Source organism: Corvus brachyrhynchos, unplaced genomic scaffold, assembly GCF_000691975.1.
Source record: "Corvus brachyrhynchos isolate BGI_N302 unplaced genomic scaffold, ASM69197v1 scaffold164, whole genome shotgun sequence".
In the NCBI taxonomy this organism is placed as follows: domain Eukaryota; kingdom Metazoa; phylum Chordata; class Aves; order Passeriformes; family Corvidae; genus Corvus; species Corvus brachyrhynchos.
Window position 1 is genome coordinate 1,328,592 of NW_008237426.1, and position 18,308 is coordinate 1,346,899.

General features: G+C 46.9%; 1 protein-coding gene across 1 annotated transcript in view; it reads left to right on the top strand.

Moving 5' to 3' along the window:
• The window catches only part of NEO1 (neogenin 1), a 113,361-nt gene that overhangs the window by 46,898 nt on the left and 48,155 nt on the right, over positions 1 to 18,308 (top strand). Inside the window, exons 6-7 of the mRNA XM_017731089.1 lie at positions 3,483 to 3,637; positions 4,404 to 4,524. Coding sequence (XP_017586578.1) covers positions 3,483 to 3,637; positions 4,404 to 4,524 — 276 coding nt within the window. The remainder of the gene's footprint in view (positions 1 to 3,482; positions 3,638 to 4,403; positions 4,525 to 18,308) is intronic.

The following is an 18,308-nucleotide window of genomic DNA, read 5'->3' on the forward strand; positions in this document are numbered from 1 at the left end:
GCTGCATGTGTGGAGTTCCTCAGCTCTTCCCATCCTTTTAGAGCTATTGGCTTAAAAAAGCATCTTATTTTTTAAATATTTCATCTTTATTGGGATGTAGCTTAGAAGTTTGACTCACCTGCTGATGTAGGTTGGGTTGCCTTTTTTTTTTTTTTTTTTTTTTTTAAATCTTTTGATCACTGTTGTGATCAAAATATTTTCTTCGATCTCCACAAGGGTGGCAGGGCTCCCTGGGGGGTGTGAAATTCTGTTTGAGCATTTTGCCTTTTCAGGAGTTGTTCTGTGCTGACACGAAGAGGGGGCTGAGCTGCCAAGTCATCTTTGAAGTTTAATTGTGTGTTTGGGAACAGAGCACATGATCTTCCCTTACAGATCTGGTTTTCTGTGGTAATTGGCTCGTTTGCTCGCTGGTCATCAATTGAACTTGTCTACCACAAACATCTGTACTTGCATTGTGTTACTGCTAAACACTGACATGGTTAAACCAGAAGAGTGTGTTTGGAAAGCATTTATTAATTCATTAACTGGGAAGTAATTGATAAAGTGAGCACTTCTCATGTTATTATCCCTTTGTGAGCAGCCTGGCATTTGCTCCATGAGCCAGAAAAGCAAAGTCACTTTGAAAAAATAACATGTTCAAATTCTTAATCTCCTAAATCAACACTAATTGAGAGCAGGTAGGAGAATATCTACTTCAGCTTCCATTTTTGTGTCAAAAAAATCCTGACTCCTACGATTCACATCCTCTTTCTGGATGACATCCCGAATTGGAGCAATATCAGTTGCCAAATATATTTGAGTTCTTTCCAAATGTCTTCATTACAAGTTAAACATTAGTGGAGAGCACAGAATCAGAACTTTCCTGTGGTACAGCTTGGGGATTCAGGGAGGCCCTGGCACAGGGTGCCCAGAGCAGCTGGGGCTGCCCCTGGATCCCTGGCAGTGTCCAAGGCCAGGCTGGACATTGGGGCTTGGAGCAGCCTGGGACAGTGGAAGGTGTCCCTGCCCATGGCAGGGGTGGGATGAAATGATCTTCAAGGAACTGTCCAGCCCAAACCAGGCTGGCATCCCATGATGAGTTTTTCATACGTTTTTGTGCTTTTGGCGGTGGGTGCTACTGGCCTCTGTCTCTTTGGGTTCCTCTGGCAAGAGTAATACGTGGCTAAGGAATTAAAACTCACCTGTAATGAATGTTCTGGAAATGGAAGCATTGTACATTCATGGAAAAACAACTTTTCCAATTCTCGTATTCCCCTTTTTCAGCTCTGCAAGCACTGCAGGAATCGATCCGTGCGTGTGAGGACAGCCGCAGGCAGAGATGGAAGGGAAATGAGAACATAAACTATTGATCAGGCAGGCTGAACAAAATGAGTCATTAGTTAAAAAGGGCTAACGATGAGCGGGCAATGATTGTCCCAGGCTGGCAGGGGATGATGCATGTGGGAAGGGCAGAGGCAGAGCGATGGGTTGGGTGAGGGATTGGCTGCAGTGCTGCCATGGTATTTATGCCATTTTTCAAGGCACTGCTGAGACACAGCTGAAATTGCATGTAAATGATTGAAACTCCACGGGCTCCGGAGATGGATTCAGGCTGGAGCACATCCAGGGGGTTGTGAGGAATTGTCACAGCAGAGCAAAGCAAACACGACTTGTTGAGCCGCCCAAAATAAGGCTGGGATACGGGAAGGGAGGGAGCAGTAGCACAGCTTGTAATAAATAACCATGCTGAGGATAAATACCAGGGAGGAATAAAAATCATTTTCATAGAGAATAAATTACAGCAATTTGGTGGCAAATAAATTCAGAAGAGAGTTTTCAAATGTCAGAGTTGTGTCTGGTGGTAGCAGCCATCAGAGAGTAAGCACAGAAATATCTCAACCTTTTTAAGGTGGAATTTATGGTGTGTTCGGTACGAAATTTTTGGGAAGTTGGTTGTCTGAATTCACAGGCAGCTGGGCTCAAAAACCCCAGCCAGGTTTTTGCTCCCATGTGAGAGCTGGAGCAGTGAATGGACAGCTCTGTGTAGGTTTTCACCCTTACCTGAGAGTTAAACTACCTTCTTACTGTGAAGTATTTCCGTTTATTAATGTTCTCTTTATTCATTTATAATCCAAAACATGAGGGGGTTGGGGGGGGCGGAGGGGTGCGGCCCACCTCCAGCTGTTTAAAAGTATTAAATCCACCTACAAACCTTTGGGACCATTTCAGAGGAAGGAGTAAAACATGACCTAGGATTCCTTATCCACAGCACCAAAGAAACCCTGTTGGGAGGCCAAGTGTGTAAACTGTTTGTCTAAACCCCGTGGCCCTTCCATATTGACTTTCTTTGCTAAATATTAAAGGGCAAAAGGCTACGTTGGGCTTTCCTGGAACTCCAACAATCTGAGCTGCCAGCACAAGTCAGAGAATTGCCCTGTGTCTGGGAGCGTAGTAAACACAAATAAACAGGCTGGTGTTCTGTACAAAGAGGATACTCCAGGAATAGGCACCTGCAGGGCTTGGTGCTGCTGAGCCAGATGAGTGCAGAGGCCCTGGATGCAGCTGGAGGCTTCGTGGAGGCTCCTGTAGGAGAAACTGTAACGTGTCTGTGCACCAGTCACTGGGGGCTGGTGTTCCCCAAAAAATCCCTATCTCTGAGTTTGTGTCATTTTAAATATATTTGACTGACTTAATCTGACTCTGAGGACGTAAGGACATTTAAAAGGCAGCCAAGATCCAGAGTAGCACCTTTGGTGCATGTTGTAAGTGGAGAACTTCTGTTCTTCACAGGATTCGCGTTCAGAGCTTCTGTTCTGCTGTGTTTTAAGTACACAGCTTCCCTCCTCTGTATCCATGGTATCACTGTGGGATGAAGGCACGTGGCTGCTCCTGGACATGCTGTTTCCTTGGCTTCCACAGGCCAGAGAAGAAACTCCTGGGATCAGTGCAGCACTCTCCGTTTGGTAACCTCAGCTCCTTCACAGGAGCACGAGGCCATGGTGCCCTGGGAAAGTTTCATCTCAGTTTTGTGTCCATTCATTTTTAAAAGTACTTTTTGATATAATTATCGCTTTTGTTTTTGTGTTGACTCGCACTCCCTGAGGTTTAACTTTGCGCTTTATGCACCTCATTTATTCTTTCCATTTCTTCTTTCATGAAGTCTCAAGAGGTCATTCCCAATTGGCTGGATCCCAGGATGGTTTGGGTTGGAGGGGACTTTAGAGGTTGTGTCATTCCCAGCCCTCTGCCCGTGGGCAAGGACACCTTCCACTGTCCCAGTCTGCTCCAAGCCCTGTCCAACCTGGCCCAGATGCAATTCTGAAAACTCCCAGCTTGTGTCGGTGTCTGTCAAAGCTGAGCTGCAAATTCCTGCCACCTTTGCTGCCACTCGTGCCCAAGGCCCCCGTCCGTCTCTTGGTGTCGAGCTGGCTGTGTGTGAGCCTGTCAGGTCTCTTTCTCTGGGTGTAACATCATCTTCTTGTCTTTCTTCTTTCACCCTGAAGTTCCCCCCACGTTCCTGAAGCGCCCTGCGAACATCTACGCCCACGAGTCCATGGACATTGTGTTTGAGTGCGAGGTGACCGGGAAACCAACCCCGACCGTGAAGTGGGTCAAGAACGGGGACATGGTGATCCCCAGTGACTACTTCAAAATCGTGGTAAGTGCACTGTCCATCTTGCTGGTTTTTAGGCTGTTGGCCTGTCAGTTCTCCTGCACATAGTCATGGAAATTGGAAATTCCCATTCTTTTATGGGACTTGCTTCCTGCTTTTGTCCTATTGATGTTTGGGGCCCTCAAGAGAAATGGTTGCTTGAGTCCCTTTAATGCACGTTGCTTATACTGTAAGAGCTGATGTCTTCATAGCTTGGGCTTTCCAGGAGAGTCAGGCACACAGAGTGACAAAATGCACTGTCAGAGTAGGAGCTCACCACGACCTGGCTGTGTGTGCTGCAGTCCGTGCTCTGTAAAAATTCCGGTTTCAAGCAGGAGCTGCAATGGAAATGTAACTGAGGTGTGGATGGTAAGTTTGGCACATGGGTGCTTCTGCAGGGAGATTTTAGATGCCGTGGAAGGCGTTATTGGGACATAGGTGAGAAATGAATGGCTGTGTAACTGGGTGTACCTGGATTGTGGGGCTGGGAGGTTCAGTCAGTGCCCAAAATACCACCAGAATGGCTGGGGAAACGTTAGGATTTGCCAGTGCTTTGTGATGCTAGAAAATGACAGCCATTAGTGAGAGCTTCTGCTGCTTTTGATCCCCTAGAACACAGGATTCAGTGCCAGGGAGGTGAAATCTGGGAACTCCAAAAACCTTCCCAGGTGCTGTCAGAAGTTTCTCCTGCCACAGTAATTGCCGTGCTGACACAGTTGGTTTGGCAATTGCAGCCCATTTCTAAGTGTTGTTTTCTCCCTTTGCTCCTCAGAAAGAACATAACCTGCAAGTTTTGGGGCTGGTGAAGTCTGATGAAGGATTCTATCAGTGCATTGCAGAAAATGATGTTGGAAATGCACAGGCTGGAGCCCAGCTGATAATACTTGACCTTGGTAAGATAAACTGGGACAGCAGAGAGCCAAAAATAGGGAGGGACCATTCCAAGGGACCTTTCCCACATGGGGGGTTCTGTCAGTAACTCAGCTAGAGCAGGGTGATTTTTTTAAAATGATGAGTGATCCAGTCTTGTTTTCTGAACACCCAGTAAGGAGAATTTAAGGAATTCTACAGGATTCACCCTGTAGTTTGAATACTACTTGGTGCAATAATAAACCGTGGTCAGAAATGCTACATGCTGAGGTTTACAAGCAATAGCAGAATAGCCAAAAATGAAAATAGTCACTAAAATAAATCACAAACCTGGAAAAGAACCCCTTATGGAGCACACCCCAAATCACGTATTTTATATCAAAATCATTCCAGTGTCAGAAGCTTTTTTCTGCTATTAGTGTAAAAACCAGTGAACTTTGTCATTCCTGCGAACAGCAGCTGCACATCTGGTGGGTTACAGCTGCAGTTTAGGTAAATATTTGTCCCCGTGCTCCAGTCAGTGGAACTCCTGCCAGTGCTCCCTGTACAGGGTGCTGCATTGCATGGCTGGGGTGGCAAAGCAGAACAACTGGTGTTATGACTGAAGACCCAAAAAAAGAGGTACTGCAAATATCATCACTAAGGCATCAGCTTGTTTTGCTCTTTCAGGTCACACGGTTCTGAAAAATAATTTCTAAGAGACCGAGGAAGAAAACCACTACTACAGAGGATGAGGGGAGACAAGTCAGACAAGAAAATACTAAAGCTATACTGGGGAGGGACTTTGTGTTGTCTTTTTGGAAGGGGATTGTTTTAAATTCTAATTTCTTTCTTATTTGGATGGAGAGGATTTAGGAGAAACAGTCTTACCTGTGGCTGAAGGTTTGATGGAACTTCACACCTGTGGTTTGAAGAGGTGTGAATCTGCTGTCCCTGGGTTTGGTGTCCAGTGTGCAGAGAGTAAACTTAGGAATGAGCCATAAAGAGAGATTTCCCATTTATTTTCCAGTTGTTTTGTAGAGTAGCTGTGCACTTACCATTTCCTCTGAATTCCTGTTTGGATCTGGGTGTGTTTCACTGCTGGCTGAAGAGCCACAGGTACTCCCCACAATGATTTGGGGAATGCAGGGTGCCCTCTCCTGGGGTCAGGAGCTTTAATGCCTCGGAGCAGTGTCAGGAATCCGCATCCAGCACTGCCCTGCTGTCATCATATTGCCAGAAAAATTATTAAAAGTAATTTAATTTCTGCTCTGTGCATTAATCACCTGAGTGGTTTGCAGCCCTTTCCAGTGGAAGCATTATTCCATATTCTGCACGTTTGAAAACTCTGGATAATGAATGGCCTTGGCTTTGGGAGCCCTGCCCAAGCCTGTGCTTGCACCCAGTTCCCAGCAGTGGTTTCTAAATGACTCTCACTGTTGTTATTGGAGTTCCTGTGGTCTCACTCCTCTTCCTTTCCCTCCGCTGCTGTTTGTCCAGTGGTTTCTCCTTCCTGCTCCGCTCCGGCACCTCCTCCTGCCGTCCTCAAGGACTTTGCCTCACAATGTCCTTTCTCTTTTGCACGCTGCCAGAGGATTTGGGATGCAGTGGTGGAGTCTCACTGTGGGTGTGGAGACACACCCCGAGGCCCTGGAGCTCTGGGGCCATTGAGATGCTGTTCTCCAGCAGTGGGACACCCCCATGGAACACCTCTGAGGGGACATGGAACTGTGCTGTGCAGGGGGGTGTTACAAGGGGGGAGTATGAGGAATGAGTGTGATCTGTGAAAACTGGCAATTCACCGGTGGAGGAAATAGAGATATTTGGGTCTAAAATACCTTCTCTCAATCCGTGAGCAGGGGAGAAGGAAACTCTTCTGGGAAAGAGGGAGAAGGTATCAGTAGTCGCAGCTGGCTTGGTTTGAAAATTCAAACCCCTAATTTGAGCAGAAACTATTCTGAACATTTCAATCATTAATTCAGAAAGCTTTTTTAAAAATTATTTCATAGCTGCTGATGAGAAATGCCAACTTCGCCAATTTGAAAAGTAACTTCAGTGAGAAAAATGTTGATTAAGTGTTCATCAAAGGTCTTCCCAGTTAGCAGCGCTTCCCTTCCCGTGCTGTTCTGTTTGCTCCTTCCTGCTGGAACTGGCAAACATCTGGCTATTTACAAACCATTTCTCATTAGCCCTTTTGCTTATCAAATTGATCTTGGATGAACTAAATGCAAATGAGAAAGTGGAAGCCCTGGGGAGTTGCTCGGGGAGGCCACGTGAGTTCTCTCATCCAAGTGAAGCCCCACATCTGTGTTTTGTGCTCCTGGAAGGCTGTGTAAGTTTGAATTGCAGTGAGGGAAAAACATTTGTCTGCTACAAAGGGAGGCTGGCTGTGTTTGGACAGATTTCTGACTTGGGGGGAGCAGGAATTTGGAGATTCACCTTCTGTACAGCGTGGGCACAGCCACACAGAAACCTGTATAGAGTCTATCTGTGACTCTCATCTCCTGCAGTGAGCTTAATATAATCATTGATCAGACATAACATCTTAGGCTGGGCTTTTTTGTGTTTGGAGTGAGTTCTGGGTAGCTTTTAGTACATAAGAAAGTTAATTTGTGGAAAATGTTAAAGCAAAGAATCGACTGGCAGAAGTGAAAGGCTTCTTGAGTGGCTTTTCTTCTCAGCTGTGGTAATTCTGTTAATAAATCTAGAAAAGTTTGCACCTTGGAAGGGATTGGCCATACAGAGTCCACAACTCCTGCTTTTTCAGGAATACATGAAAGAATTGTGGCACTGAGAGGAGAGATTTTTAGGACAAGTGTTTGTAATTGAGAAGCTTGGAAGGATAGAAGAGGGAGGAAGATTTGGGTCAATGGTCCGAGTTAAATCCTCTTTATCCCCTGTACTGGACACCAGGTGTGGAATTCTGCAAGGGATTTGAAAAGCCTCTCATGTGCTTTCCAACCACTTTGGGGTTTGAAGCTGTGTCCCTGTTTCTCAGACTCTGGCCCTGGACACTCAGGGCCTTTCAGAATTTCGCTGGAGCTGTGGCTCTGCTGCCTGCTCTGCCTTTCAGAAGAAGGAAGTTCCTCAATGACCTCATTGCCCTGCACTTGCATTTCTCAGTCTCGATGCTCCTCTCCTTGCCTCCTTGATGAAGAGATGAGTGGTTTGATGTCCTGCAGGCGCCCCCACAGAGGACTCCTGCCTGTCCCAGAACCTCTGTTGTGCCTTGGGAACGCCTTTCTCAGCAACCTCAAATTTCTCCTCCCTCTTTTTTACACAAACCCAGCTTGCTTTACTTCCAGTCCTCATTGCTCAGCCCCTGAGTGTCCCAATTACAGGGCAGATACACTTAATTACAGCAGAGCCGTTCCTTGTCATCACTTGTACAGCATTTCTGTGTGTGCTGAGTGAGACCCTCGGGTAACAGAGGCATTTGGGGTTTCTTGGTCCTGTAACCCGGCCTTGTCCGGGGAATCTGGCCCTGCTCACGCTGCCATGTGGGGACTGGGAAAAGAACAGGTGGCAACAAGTAGGAGGAGGGAGGCAGATGGTTCCCTGTCACCCTGTGTGAAAGGCATTGACGAGTACTCAGGCACCGGGGAGAAACAGGAGCGATGCCTGAACACTGGAAAGCACAGCCCTGGACTGTAAACAAATATGCCACGTTCTGGGAGAACAATTTCAAACCATCCTTTCAGACGCACGGGGTCACCTTCAGAACTGCAGGGGGGTGCTTTGTGGGGCTTTTGTACTTTACACCACAAAAGTGGGTTTTTTCAGTACATTGTCAATTGTTCAGGAGTGAGATCTGGGAGTGAATGAATTGGGTACGGTGCTGCAGGAACCACGTCAGGATTGTTTTCAGTGGAACTACCCATTTCTTTAAACTGAGTTTTTTCATGGGAAAAGGTCTCTGTCCAAGCAAAGGTATCGTGCATATGCTTAATTACTCCCAGCATGGGAAGCAAGGAGGAGGAATTAGAAATCTGTGTGTAGTTGTAGAGCTGTGAGGCTTTGGGATCGTGGAGACATCTGGGGATGGCTCCAAGGGATGGGTGCAGGTTCTTCAGGAAGGAGGGGGCAGGGAAGCAGGGAACTGGGTCACACTTGAGGGCTGACTCCAATGTTTCATCGCTTTGGAGAGGGTGATGAGCCACCTGGGAGCTCTGGCACAGGGATCAGTGGATGGAAGGGCAGCAGGGTCCTGCAGGGCAGGGAGGAGATGGAGCTTTTTAACCCAGCCCTGGCACTCGTGTGGGTTTCAAGCCATGGGGGTGTGCTGGGGTGGCAGCTCCGTGTGTGACAGGCAGCACAGGGAGTTTCTGGAGTATTGCAATTTGTTGTCTGTGTCTGGCTGGCCAGTGGAGCTGAGAATTCCAGCCTTGAGCTTTCAGACAGGAGGCTTTGGCTTTTTAAGGATATTTTTGGTAGGTTTCCATGGGAGACTGTTAGTGGACAAGAGGCAAACCATTTGATCCTGAAGGACCAAAGCACGGGAGCCTTTTCAAAGCACAGCAATGGTCTGCTCCACAGGGCAGGGCTGAGTGTGTGTGTCCAGGAGACCGGGAGGGATAAAGAAGGAGCTGCCAACTGGGCTCCAACACTGAGTGAAAGCACAGAGAATCCAGAATCAAAGGCAGAAAATGGCCTGGATGTGTAGGGATGTAGGAAAGACAAAGCTCAGCTGGAGCTGGAACCTTTTCGGGGAAGGTTATGGAGGCCATATGATGGGTACATGAGAGGGATGATGACTGGGAAAATCCAGCATGGGTTTGCCAAGGGCAAACTGTGCCCAGCTGTTCCCGTGGCCTTCTGAGATGAAATAGTTGGACCTGTGCTTGAGAGAAGTGGATTTTGTTTGCTTTGCCTTTGGTGCTGTCCCCAGGGGTATTCCTGAAACTAAACTGGGGAAATCCAGACTGGACGGTGGGATGTGTGGGCAGCTGTGGAAACTGGGAGCATGTGAGGTACTGGATATGCTGAGTTTGGTTAACCCTGGACACCCTGCTACTGCTCAGGCAGGGATGAGGACGCAGGGCAGGTGGTGGTGGCAGGGAAAAGCTGCAAACGAGGGAATTTCTGGTCACAGAAAGCAGTTTCCCAGGGAGGGGAGCTGCAGTCCAGCAGGCTGCCCGGGGAGCTTTGGGAATCTCTGCTCTTGGAGATACTCAAGGCACACCTGGACAAGGCCCTGAGCAGCCTGGCTGAAGGTGACTCTGCTCAAGGGGGGTTCAGGTGAGCTCCCAGACCCCCAGAGCTGGTCCATGGTCCTCACACCCTGTGAGGCAGGGTGGGGATGGACCCTCTTGGTGTTGGTGCTCTGCATGGAATGGCCAAATCTGACAATTCCATGGGATGTGTTTCCTGCTGTTCTCCTTGGGAGAAACACAAGTGCCTGGTGTTGATGGCAGTCTGACATCACAAATGACATTTGATTCAAGTCTGACACCACTGGATGATCTCAATTCCTCTGCTGAGTCGCATTCCATGGATCCTAATTCGGAGGGAGTTCTAAAGTCCTCGTTCATTGCCCTACACTGGTGCTTTCTTTAAGCAATTGAGTTCTGTCCAGGCCAGTTGCTGCAGAAACAATTCCATTTCATGTTGGTACCTCTCTGCCAGGGTTTGGCTGTGAGCTGTGTCCAGTCTTGGAGCACTGAAAGGAGCTGGGTGGGCTGAGGGCTTCTCTGACCCTCAGAAAGGTGGAGAACATCAGGAATCTGATCCAAGTTTCCCAAAGCCAGCATGTTTCAGTTAAGATTGTGCTGAAAATCTGTCATTTCTGTACTGCAGATTGTACTGGACTGTTGGAGGTCGCTTCAGGCTGACTTGGAGATTCCCATTCCTTACGCAGAGGCCATTTCAGCTCCCCTGCACTGACTGAAAAGATTCCCAGCTATAGTTGGATGTCAAAGGCAACGTCAAAAGCCTTATTTCAGTCAGGGTAGATGAAATACTCAGTGTTTTCCATAAGTGTGAGTTTCATTATGCTGTTGTAGGAGGCAAATAGAAGTTCTTGTTGACAATTTTTGGCTTCTGCTGAAAGAAATGTAAAAGTTGGCACTAACAGGCCAACTGTGCTCTGCTTTGAAAAGCTCAGTTACACATTTGGGTATTTGCCATGTGTAAAAAATCACATGAATAGGGCCTTGCCTGGTTCAAGCCCCGAGGCAGACTCCTGTCATGTCACCCATCAGGACCTATTTTGGATGATTTCACAGATATCAGATGTACCTTCTCAGGCTCTCTCACTTGTAGAGGTGATGCTTTAGAGTATTTTTTAGTCACATATTGTGAATGAAAGCATCCTCAGTCCATGGAATTCTGTGGAGCTCTTGGAGACTACAGAAGTACTTGAACAATCTGCAGAGTGTTGTGAATGAAATGCCAGAGCAAGATAAAAAGAGTTTTTGGAATAATAGAGGAGGACTTTGGGCGTTCCTCTGCAAAGTCCTGTGCGTCTTCTCTCAGACAGAAATGTTCTCATGTTCCTTCTGCCTTGTCCAATTTTGCATGTCTTAATGAAGGAAAATGGGAACAGGTCCCTGTGGTTTCCAGGTGTGGCTTTCAGGAGTCTCAGTATCCACCAGGGAAGAAATGATTCGTAGATGAAAACTGAGCAGGGAGGCTGCAAAGCCTTGCAGACAAAAATTGACATTTTCTGTCAAGAGGAGAAAGTACTCAAAGGAGTGAACTGTGGGTTTTGGGGAGTGGGAGATGGTGGTGGACCTGGGCTGGAGCTGGGCGTTCAAGGTCCCTTCCAGCCCAAAGCAGCCCGTGGTGCTGGGAGAGCAAGGTGTGTGCTGAGGGCACTGCCTCTGCTGGGCTGGAGACCGGGGGAGATGGGGAGAACCTCTGCTCTGATGGAGGGGGAAGATCTGAAAGTGGAGAATGGAAAATCCCGCGGGATGAGCATCGTCAGAGCCACGAGTAGCAGGGGAGCCTCCTCCCTGCTTTTGTCTGGTTTATATCCACACATCCCTGTGGGTTTCCACTCACCAGGGTTAAGGTTTGTCCCCAGAAAGCTTTAAAAGCAGCAAATGTCGAATTCTGACCTATGCATGGTGAATACTTAAGAACTCCTGGCAGTGCTGGGGCTTCCCAGAGCCGAGAGCGTTCCCGAAGTCCCTGCCTCCATCCCGGCCCTCCGGCATCCACCCGGCGTCAGATGGATGGTGCAGGAACAGCTTGGAAGCCTCATTTGGAGAGTTGTGCTTCAGGAACATAAACAGCATCTGAAATCACAAACTGACTTCAAACAGTCACAGCCAAAGCCAAGCTCAGGGAATGTTTTGTGCTGGTTGTGTACACTCCAGTGCTAATTTTCTGTAAACACAGCAGTGTGTGCTCCTCTTTAGTGCTGAAAGAGTGGGGTTTTTGGGTTTAATTTTGATTTTAATTTACATTACTTAGCTATTATTCCTCAGGGAAAGGCAGCATTTGTGTTTCTCATGGCTGCATGTCTGTTCAAAATGGCCTGGGAGCTGTTTGAATTCAGTCACTTCCATTTCTTGACTCAATTCCTGTTTAATAAGTGATCTTTATTTATTCCCTGTTTATGGGCCCTGCTTATATATAGTCTTACTGAGAAGCAGAACTGATTAAACCACCCTGGATCCCAAACTTCTTCAACATTTAACTTGATGAAATGGGAGCTAAGCAGTTCTCAGTAGCCTATTCATGTTTAAAGCTGGCACAGGCTTTGAATAAATTGCTCTAATTTAGATTAAATTAAGAATAGATTAATGTTTGCCAGCGTGCCGTGAATCGCAGGGAGGCATAACAGCATTTATATTGTGCTTATTAGTTTTCATTTCTTGTTTTATGACTGTATTTACAGTTGGCTTGGCAAAGAAATGGGAACCTCCTGATGGAATTCGTACGGGGTCAGGCGCCGTGACTTCGGTTTGGGCCCCCAGACAAAGGGCTGTGGGGATGCTGCTCGTGCAGCTGTGCTTGGGAACACGGCACTGGCACCTTGAATTTTGGTTTTCACCGGGGGAATTAATGGCTAAAAGGTACTTGAAGAAATTCCATGTCTTGTTGGGAAAGGAATGATCCATAAGGAATGGTCAGTGGAGGCAGAGCAAGGGCCTGTAGGAGTGAAAAGCTTCAGTGTGTTATGAGAAATACACAACACACATTAATACATGTTTGCTGTCCCCCACCTGCATTATTCCATATTTATTGTCCCTCTGCAGAAGTGCAGTGAGGTAGGATGTGTATGGAAGGCTCTGAGTCCATTTTATCTCCTCTGGCTAATCCTGAATTCCCGAGAGAGTTTCTCAGCCCCATAAAAGTCTCTTGGCCACCAGAAAGGCTGATTAATAACAGCAAATGCACCTCCCTCAACAGCACTGAAATCCACCCATTCCAGTTATGTTTATCCTCATACTCTGTATATTCCTGGCAGCTTGGCTGCATGATGTCATGTCAGGAGTGCTTTTTCCTGGGAACAAAGCGGTGCCGCTCCGGACACGAGCCCAGCTCCGGCTGTGGGGTGATGGCTGGTGGCTCCTCTGCCTGGCTCTGGCTCCTGTTACAGGGGAAAATACAAATAACCAGGGGCAAGAGCAGCCACTGCAGTGCATCACGAGGGCTGTTGTTTTCAGTGGCTTTGCTTTTTCCATCCCGGGATGAGTGGAAGGGCAGGATTAGCTTCAGCTTGATATCCGTCACAACTACCAAAGGCATTTCCTCTGCCTCTATTCCTCACATCCAGGGCTGTGAAGATTGACAGAAACACCCTTAATTTGTAATTGATCCCAGGCTCGTGTTGGAAAGGAAAATATCAGATTTTGTCAGTCTCGCACCAGCGGGGAGAACAAACGGGTGGGGTTGGTCTTAATTGGTTGCTTATATTTCAGAGTTGCTAAATTATACAGGAATAGCAGAGACAGCTGAATGCCGTTTGGAGAGAATGAGAGGATTGGTTTTCACTTGGGCTGAGTGGGGAACAGGACTGAGGCTGATGAAGATCTGGAGCTGGCAGAATCCCCTGGTACTTATTGATGGGATAACCTGCATGGGCTCGTGGGCTTTATTCCCTAAGGAAATGCCATAAATCTGACAAAGAAATGTAATTTATAATAATGTGTGTTCAGTATTGAAACCAGCTGTAAAATGTCACTGTTCTCACTGCCATAGAAGAGCCTGGAGAGGGGATTTCTTGTTCTCCTGATTGTTTCCCCTCTCCTATTGTCTCTCTTCTCCCCAAAAAGAAACTGGTAATTGTGGATCCAGAGCCTTTAAAGGACAGATGGAATCTGTGTGGTTTTCTGGTGACACACCAGCACTGCAGGTGCTGAAGGAAAAGAAAGAAGGAGGAAAGTCACGCCTGGATCCAGATCACAGCTGGCTGGGGATGGGCATTCCACCTTGGCCCTTCTTCAGCACCAATTTACATTTACAAACTGCTTTGAAAACTTGGGGTTTAGGCATTTTTAACAGTGGTCAGCGACTACAGCAAATCCACATTTAAACGTTGCACCTCTTGCTATAAACCCCGTCATGTACTTGGGGTTTATTGGGGAATAACCTCCAATTCTTGTGTGCTGGGAAGTGCACACCAAATTCCCAAGCCTCTGTGCTGGGAAAAGCATTGTATTCTTAAAATACTCACGGGGTTCACTTTTTCTGTTAGAATTAGAAACAGGAGGAAGTGAGTGAACAATAAAGCTTTAAAAACAGAAAGGAAAAAAGTGTTATTTAAGAGTTTATAAGATTCCCAAATATCTTGGTACTCCTCTAGTTCCTATAAAAATGGGTGGGTGTGAGGTGGGCAGCGAGGAGCCTTTAGCTCCTCCTAAAGGTGGCCTTTAGCAGAGGAATCCAGTGAAAATTAATAAAATATCCAGTCCCACATCTAATAGTGCTGCTCTGCAGGTGGTTATGGGCTAAAAGAGGAAAGGGGGGCTTGAGGGGTACCTTCTCTCCCTTAAAAATATTGATTGTGTAGATATAAACCTAAATGGAAGGAAAATAGAGTATGGTAGGTATGTGTAAGAGACAAGTAGTTAAATAAGCTGTTAATAATTAGTTTTAATAAGTTTTTTAAAGAGCTTGGAGAAATAAGGACAATCTTGAGTACAAGCAGCTTGTTCAGCCTCATCTGCTGCAGCTGCAGTTTGGCAGAGTTGGTGCTGCTGAGTTATTCCAAGTGTCAGCAGCTCCCAGACAGAAGGAAAAGATCTCCCACTTCCAAGGTGTTTCTTGGAGAAAAGCAGCCCTGGACAGCAGCAGCGTTTGTGTTCTGTGGGTTCCTTTGTTTCAGGTCAGGCTGTTACTGTGCTGTTGCTTTGAAAATACATCCTGAAACAGTTGAGGCATGCTCATGGAATCGCAGGGTGGTGTGGGCTGGAGGGACCTTAAAGCCCATCCTGTCCACCCCTGCCGTGGCAGGGGCACCTCCCACTATCCCGGGGTGCTCCAAGCCCCGTCCAGCCCGGCCCTGGGCACTGCCAGGGATGTGCTGGTGCTGCTCTGCCAGCACAGCAGTGATTCCTGCACTGCCTGCAGGATTATTGGGGATTATTGTGCACTCCCAGAGCTCCCAGCACTGCTGAGCCCTTCCCTTGGGAGTGCCAGCTGAGCATCCCTGCGGGTGCCACAAAGGAGAGGTGGGAAGGGAAGGGGTCTGTGCAAGGGCACCAGAGGAGTTGTTGGCAGGGCCTGGGGGAACCTCAGAGCGATCCTGAACTCCTCGGCTGTGCCGTGGCTGTGCAGAGCTGAACCCTTTGACAGGACACGGGGTTTTATTCTCCCTGCTCCGCAAAGGCTGTGCCTGAGCAGAACTCGCTTATTTGGGAATAAAGTCACAGCTCTGCTGCTGTTATTAAAGGCAGATTGCAGAACGCTCTTGCAGGCTCTGCTGCTCTCAGGAGATTTTTTAATTCTTCAGAGGAGTTCAAGTGATGAATGTTTACAGTAAGAGAAGACCCTGGCCAGGGTTCTTTGGGGGCACTTCCAGGCAGTTTCCCTGCCTTGAGTTCTATATGTGGGTTTTGTTTTATGTTTTTGATTCTTTTTCTCAAGGAGGAGTTGTTAAAAAAATACTAATTTTTTTTAAAACATTGAATATTCACTACTGAATTTGAAGGTCATACCCATTATTTTGCAATGTGTGTTATGGTTTGAATTTCTTTCCAATGACAGAATGTGTTTCAAAGCAGTTTTAAACTCCTTGGGGACAGGTGAGGTGTGTTTGGTTTATTTCCCTTTTTTTAATAACCTGAGTCTCGTGACCAAAATCCCTGCAGGACTTTTTTCCTTTGCATCCTCCCCTGGAGCACTGGGATGTGGTTGGAACCAGGGGGTTCCTGCTCCATTTCCCTGGAGCACGTCAGCAGGGCTGTCACGCCTTTTTAAGGGTTGTTTTATGAGACAGGAAAAAATCAAATTGTTTCCTCTACACCAAAGCATTTCATGGTGAAACGGGAACGGGAGGAGGGCTCGTTATCAGGAGGGGTTTTATGACTTCCTTTGAAACACAGGCTCCCAGTCAGAATGTGTTTATCACTGTATTTATATATCCCCATTGATTGAGCACCCAGCAGTGTCTGTTCACAATGCAAAACAGAACCAAATAAATGCCTAAAAATCAGAATTGCCAAGTGTCAGTTAAACACTTGCTTGTTCTGGATTTTTGGGGAGTTTTCTGCAATGCTGTGCATTGAGTGAAGAGTAAATAACAGCTCTCGATCCCAGTGGTGATGTAAATTAATCTAAGCCAATTAAAAATTAAAAATAAGGCGTTTTGCCCGCTCCGGGCTAAATGTGTCAGCACAGAGGAATAAATAAGGAAGCATCTCTGTTTCATTTATGAGGAAAACGAGGGATATTGGTGGGGGAGGGTCTGTTCCTCAGGGTGGGGGTTGAGTTTGGGTTTTTAAGTATGTGAGGGACAAAATTGATTCCAAGTGTTGAGTCGGGTTCTTGTCCTCAAACCTCTCCCTTGAGTGAGATGATCCAGGGGAATGCTTGTGTGGGGTCAGCTCCTGGGCCCATGTGCTCCATGTTTCCCATGGTTTCATTCCTGCAGGTTTCATTCCCACATGGATGCCCTGGTCTGTGGCTCTGTGATTCCTGCAGGATTCATTCCCACAGGGATGCTCTGCTCAGTGGTTCCTGTGGTTCCTGCAGGTTTCATTCCCACATGGATGCCCTGCTCAGTGGTCCCTGTGGTTCCTGCAGGTTTCATTCCCACATGGATGCCCTGCTCAGTGGTCCCTGTGGTTCCTGCAGGATTCATTCCCACAGGGATGTCCTGCTCAGTGGTTCCTGTGATTCCTGCAGGATTCATTCCCACAGGGATGTCCTGCTCAGTGGTTCCTGTGATTCCTGCAGGTTTCATTCCCACATGGATGCCCTGGTCTGTGGCTCTGAGATTCCTGCAGGTTTCATTCCCACAGGGATGTCCTGCTCAGTGGCTCTGTGATTCCTGCAGGATTCATTCCCACATGGATGCCCTGGTCTGTGGCTCTGTGTCCAGCTGTGCTTCCCTCGAGGTGTTGGTCCCAGCGCTGTCGTGTTTCTCTTCCTGACACATTTCCAAAATCACACACCAAGTCCTGCAGTTTAAATTAGCTCATGAAGAGTAATTAAGTCTACAAAATCCTAAATTGGAGGGGGTTTTATGTCAAGCAGGCGTGGATCTGTGTCTTACACCAGGGAATGGGGGTGACGGTGGCTGTTGTTGGAAATCCAGGAGCTTCAGGATTCAGATTCGGGACATTTATGTTCATTCTATAAAGCAGAAATTACTTTCCACCCTCTTCTTTCCACGTCTGTTCAGTCTCTGTTCCAGCTTTGCACGCAAGCAGCAATTGGTGGAGGAACGGAAGTCCCAGAGATTTCTTTAAATGAGTTTTTCCAAGGGAAGGAGTTAATTCCATCATTACAGCTGATCTGGTGAGACCAACTTCAGCACTGTGGCCGTTTGTCCTGAGAGGAATTATTAGGGCCAGGTAACATGGCTTTCTCTGAGTGTGGTGTCACTCAGGGAACAGCTGGCAATAACAAGGTGATCCCTTCTGTTGGAAATTTATGTTTTAAGCATTTGAACAAGGACAGCAGTTGGATACATGTAAAAACAAGGGGGGGAAATAGGAGAGCAGGCAGAATTTTGAAGGGTGGTGTGTAGTGTGAACTTACCAACTTTGTTATTTCGTGCTTATTATTGCACTGCAGCCAAATGCTGCTGTTAGTTTTAAATACAATGAGCATAACGAAATCAGTGGGATTTGTCTCTGACTCTTTGAAGCATCACAGCTGCTTAATCCTGATCCAAGTTGAATCCTTCCATCGGGACTCCATGAACCAAAGTTCAAACTGAGAACGGCGCATTAGGTAAAAGAAAAAGTCTGAAAGTCTTTATCACCTTTCTGGAATCAGTTAAATGGATTTATGGGAAAAATATTATGTATTGAGTACACAGTTTTATATGAATATCCCAAGTGAAAATTGAACATTTTGGTGTCTCTGAGGTATTTTTTTCTTAAGGAATACAGTTCAAATATTAGAGCTGTTGAGATTGGAATGTCCTAGGTAATTTTTTTCCCAACAGATTTGTTGGCAAAATAGTTATTTGCTGTTTTTAATTGTAGTAGATCTTTGTTGCTGAAATAATGTTTCAAATCTGTTTCAGATCTCTAAAACCCACCCTGAAGTCCTTCCAAGGAGGACCTTCTCTTCTCCTCCTCTCTGTATTAACTGGTGTCCCCATGAGTGATTCCCATGGGGAGGGTGCTTCTCGTTCTCCCCTTGCTGGACCCATCTCCCCCCTCGGAGGGTTCATGGACACAGCTGACATTCCCAAACCATTCCT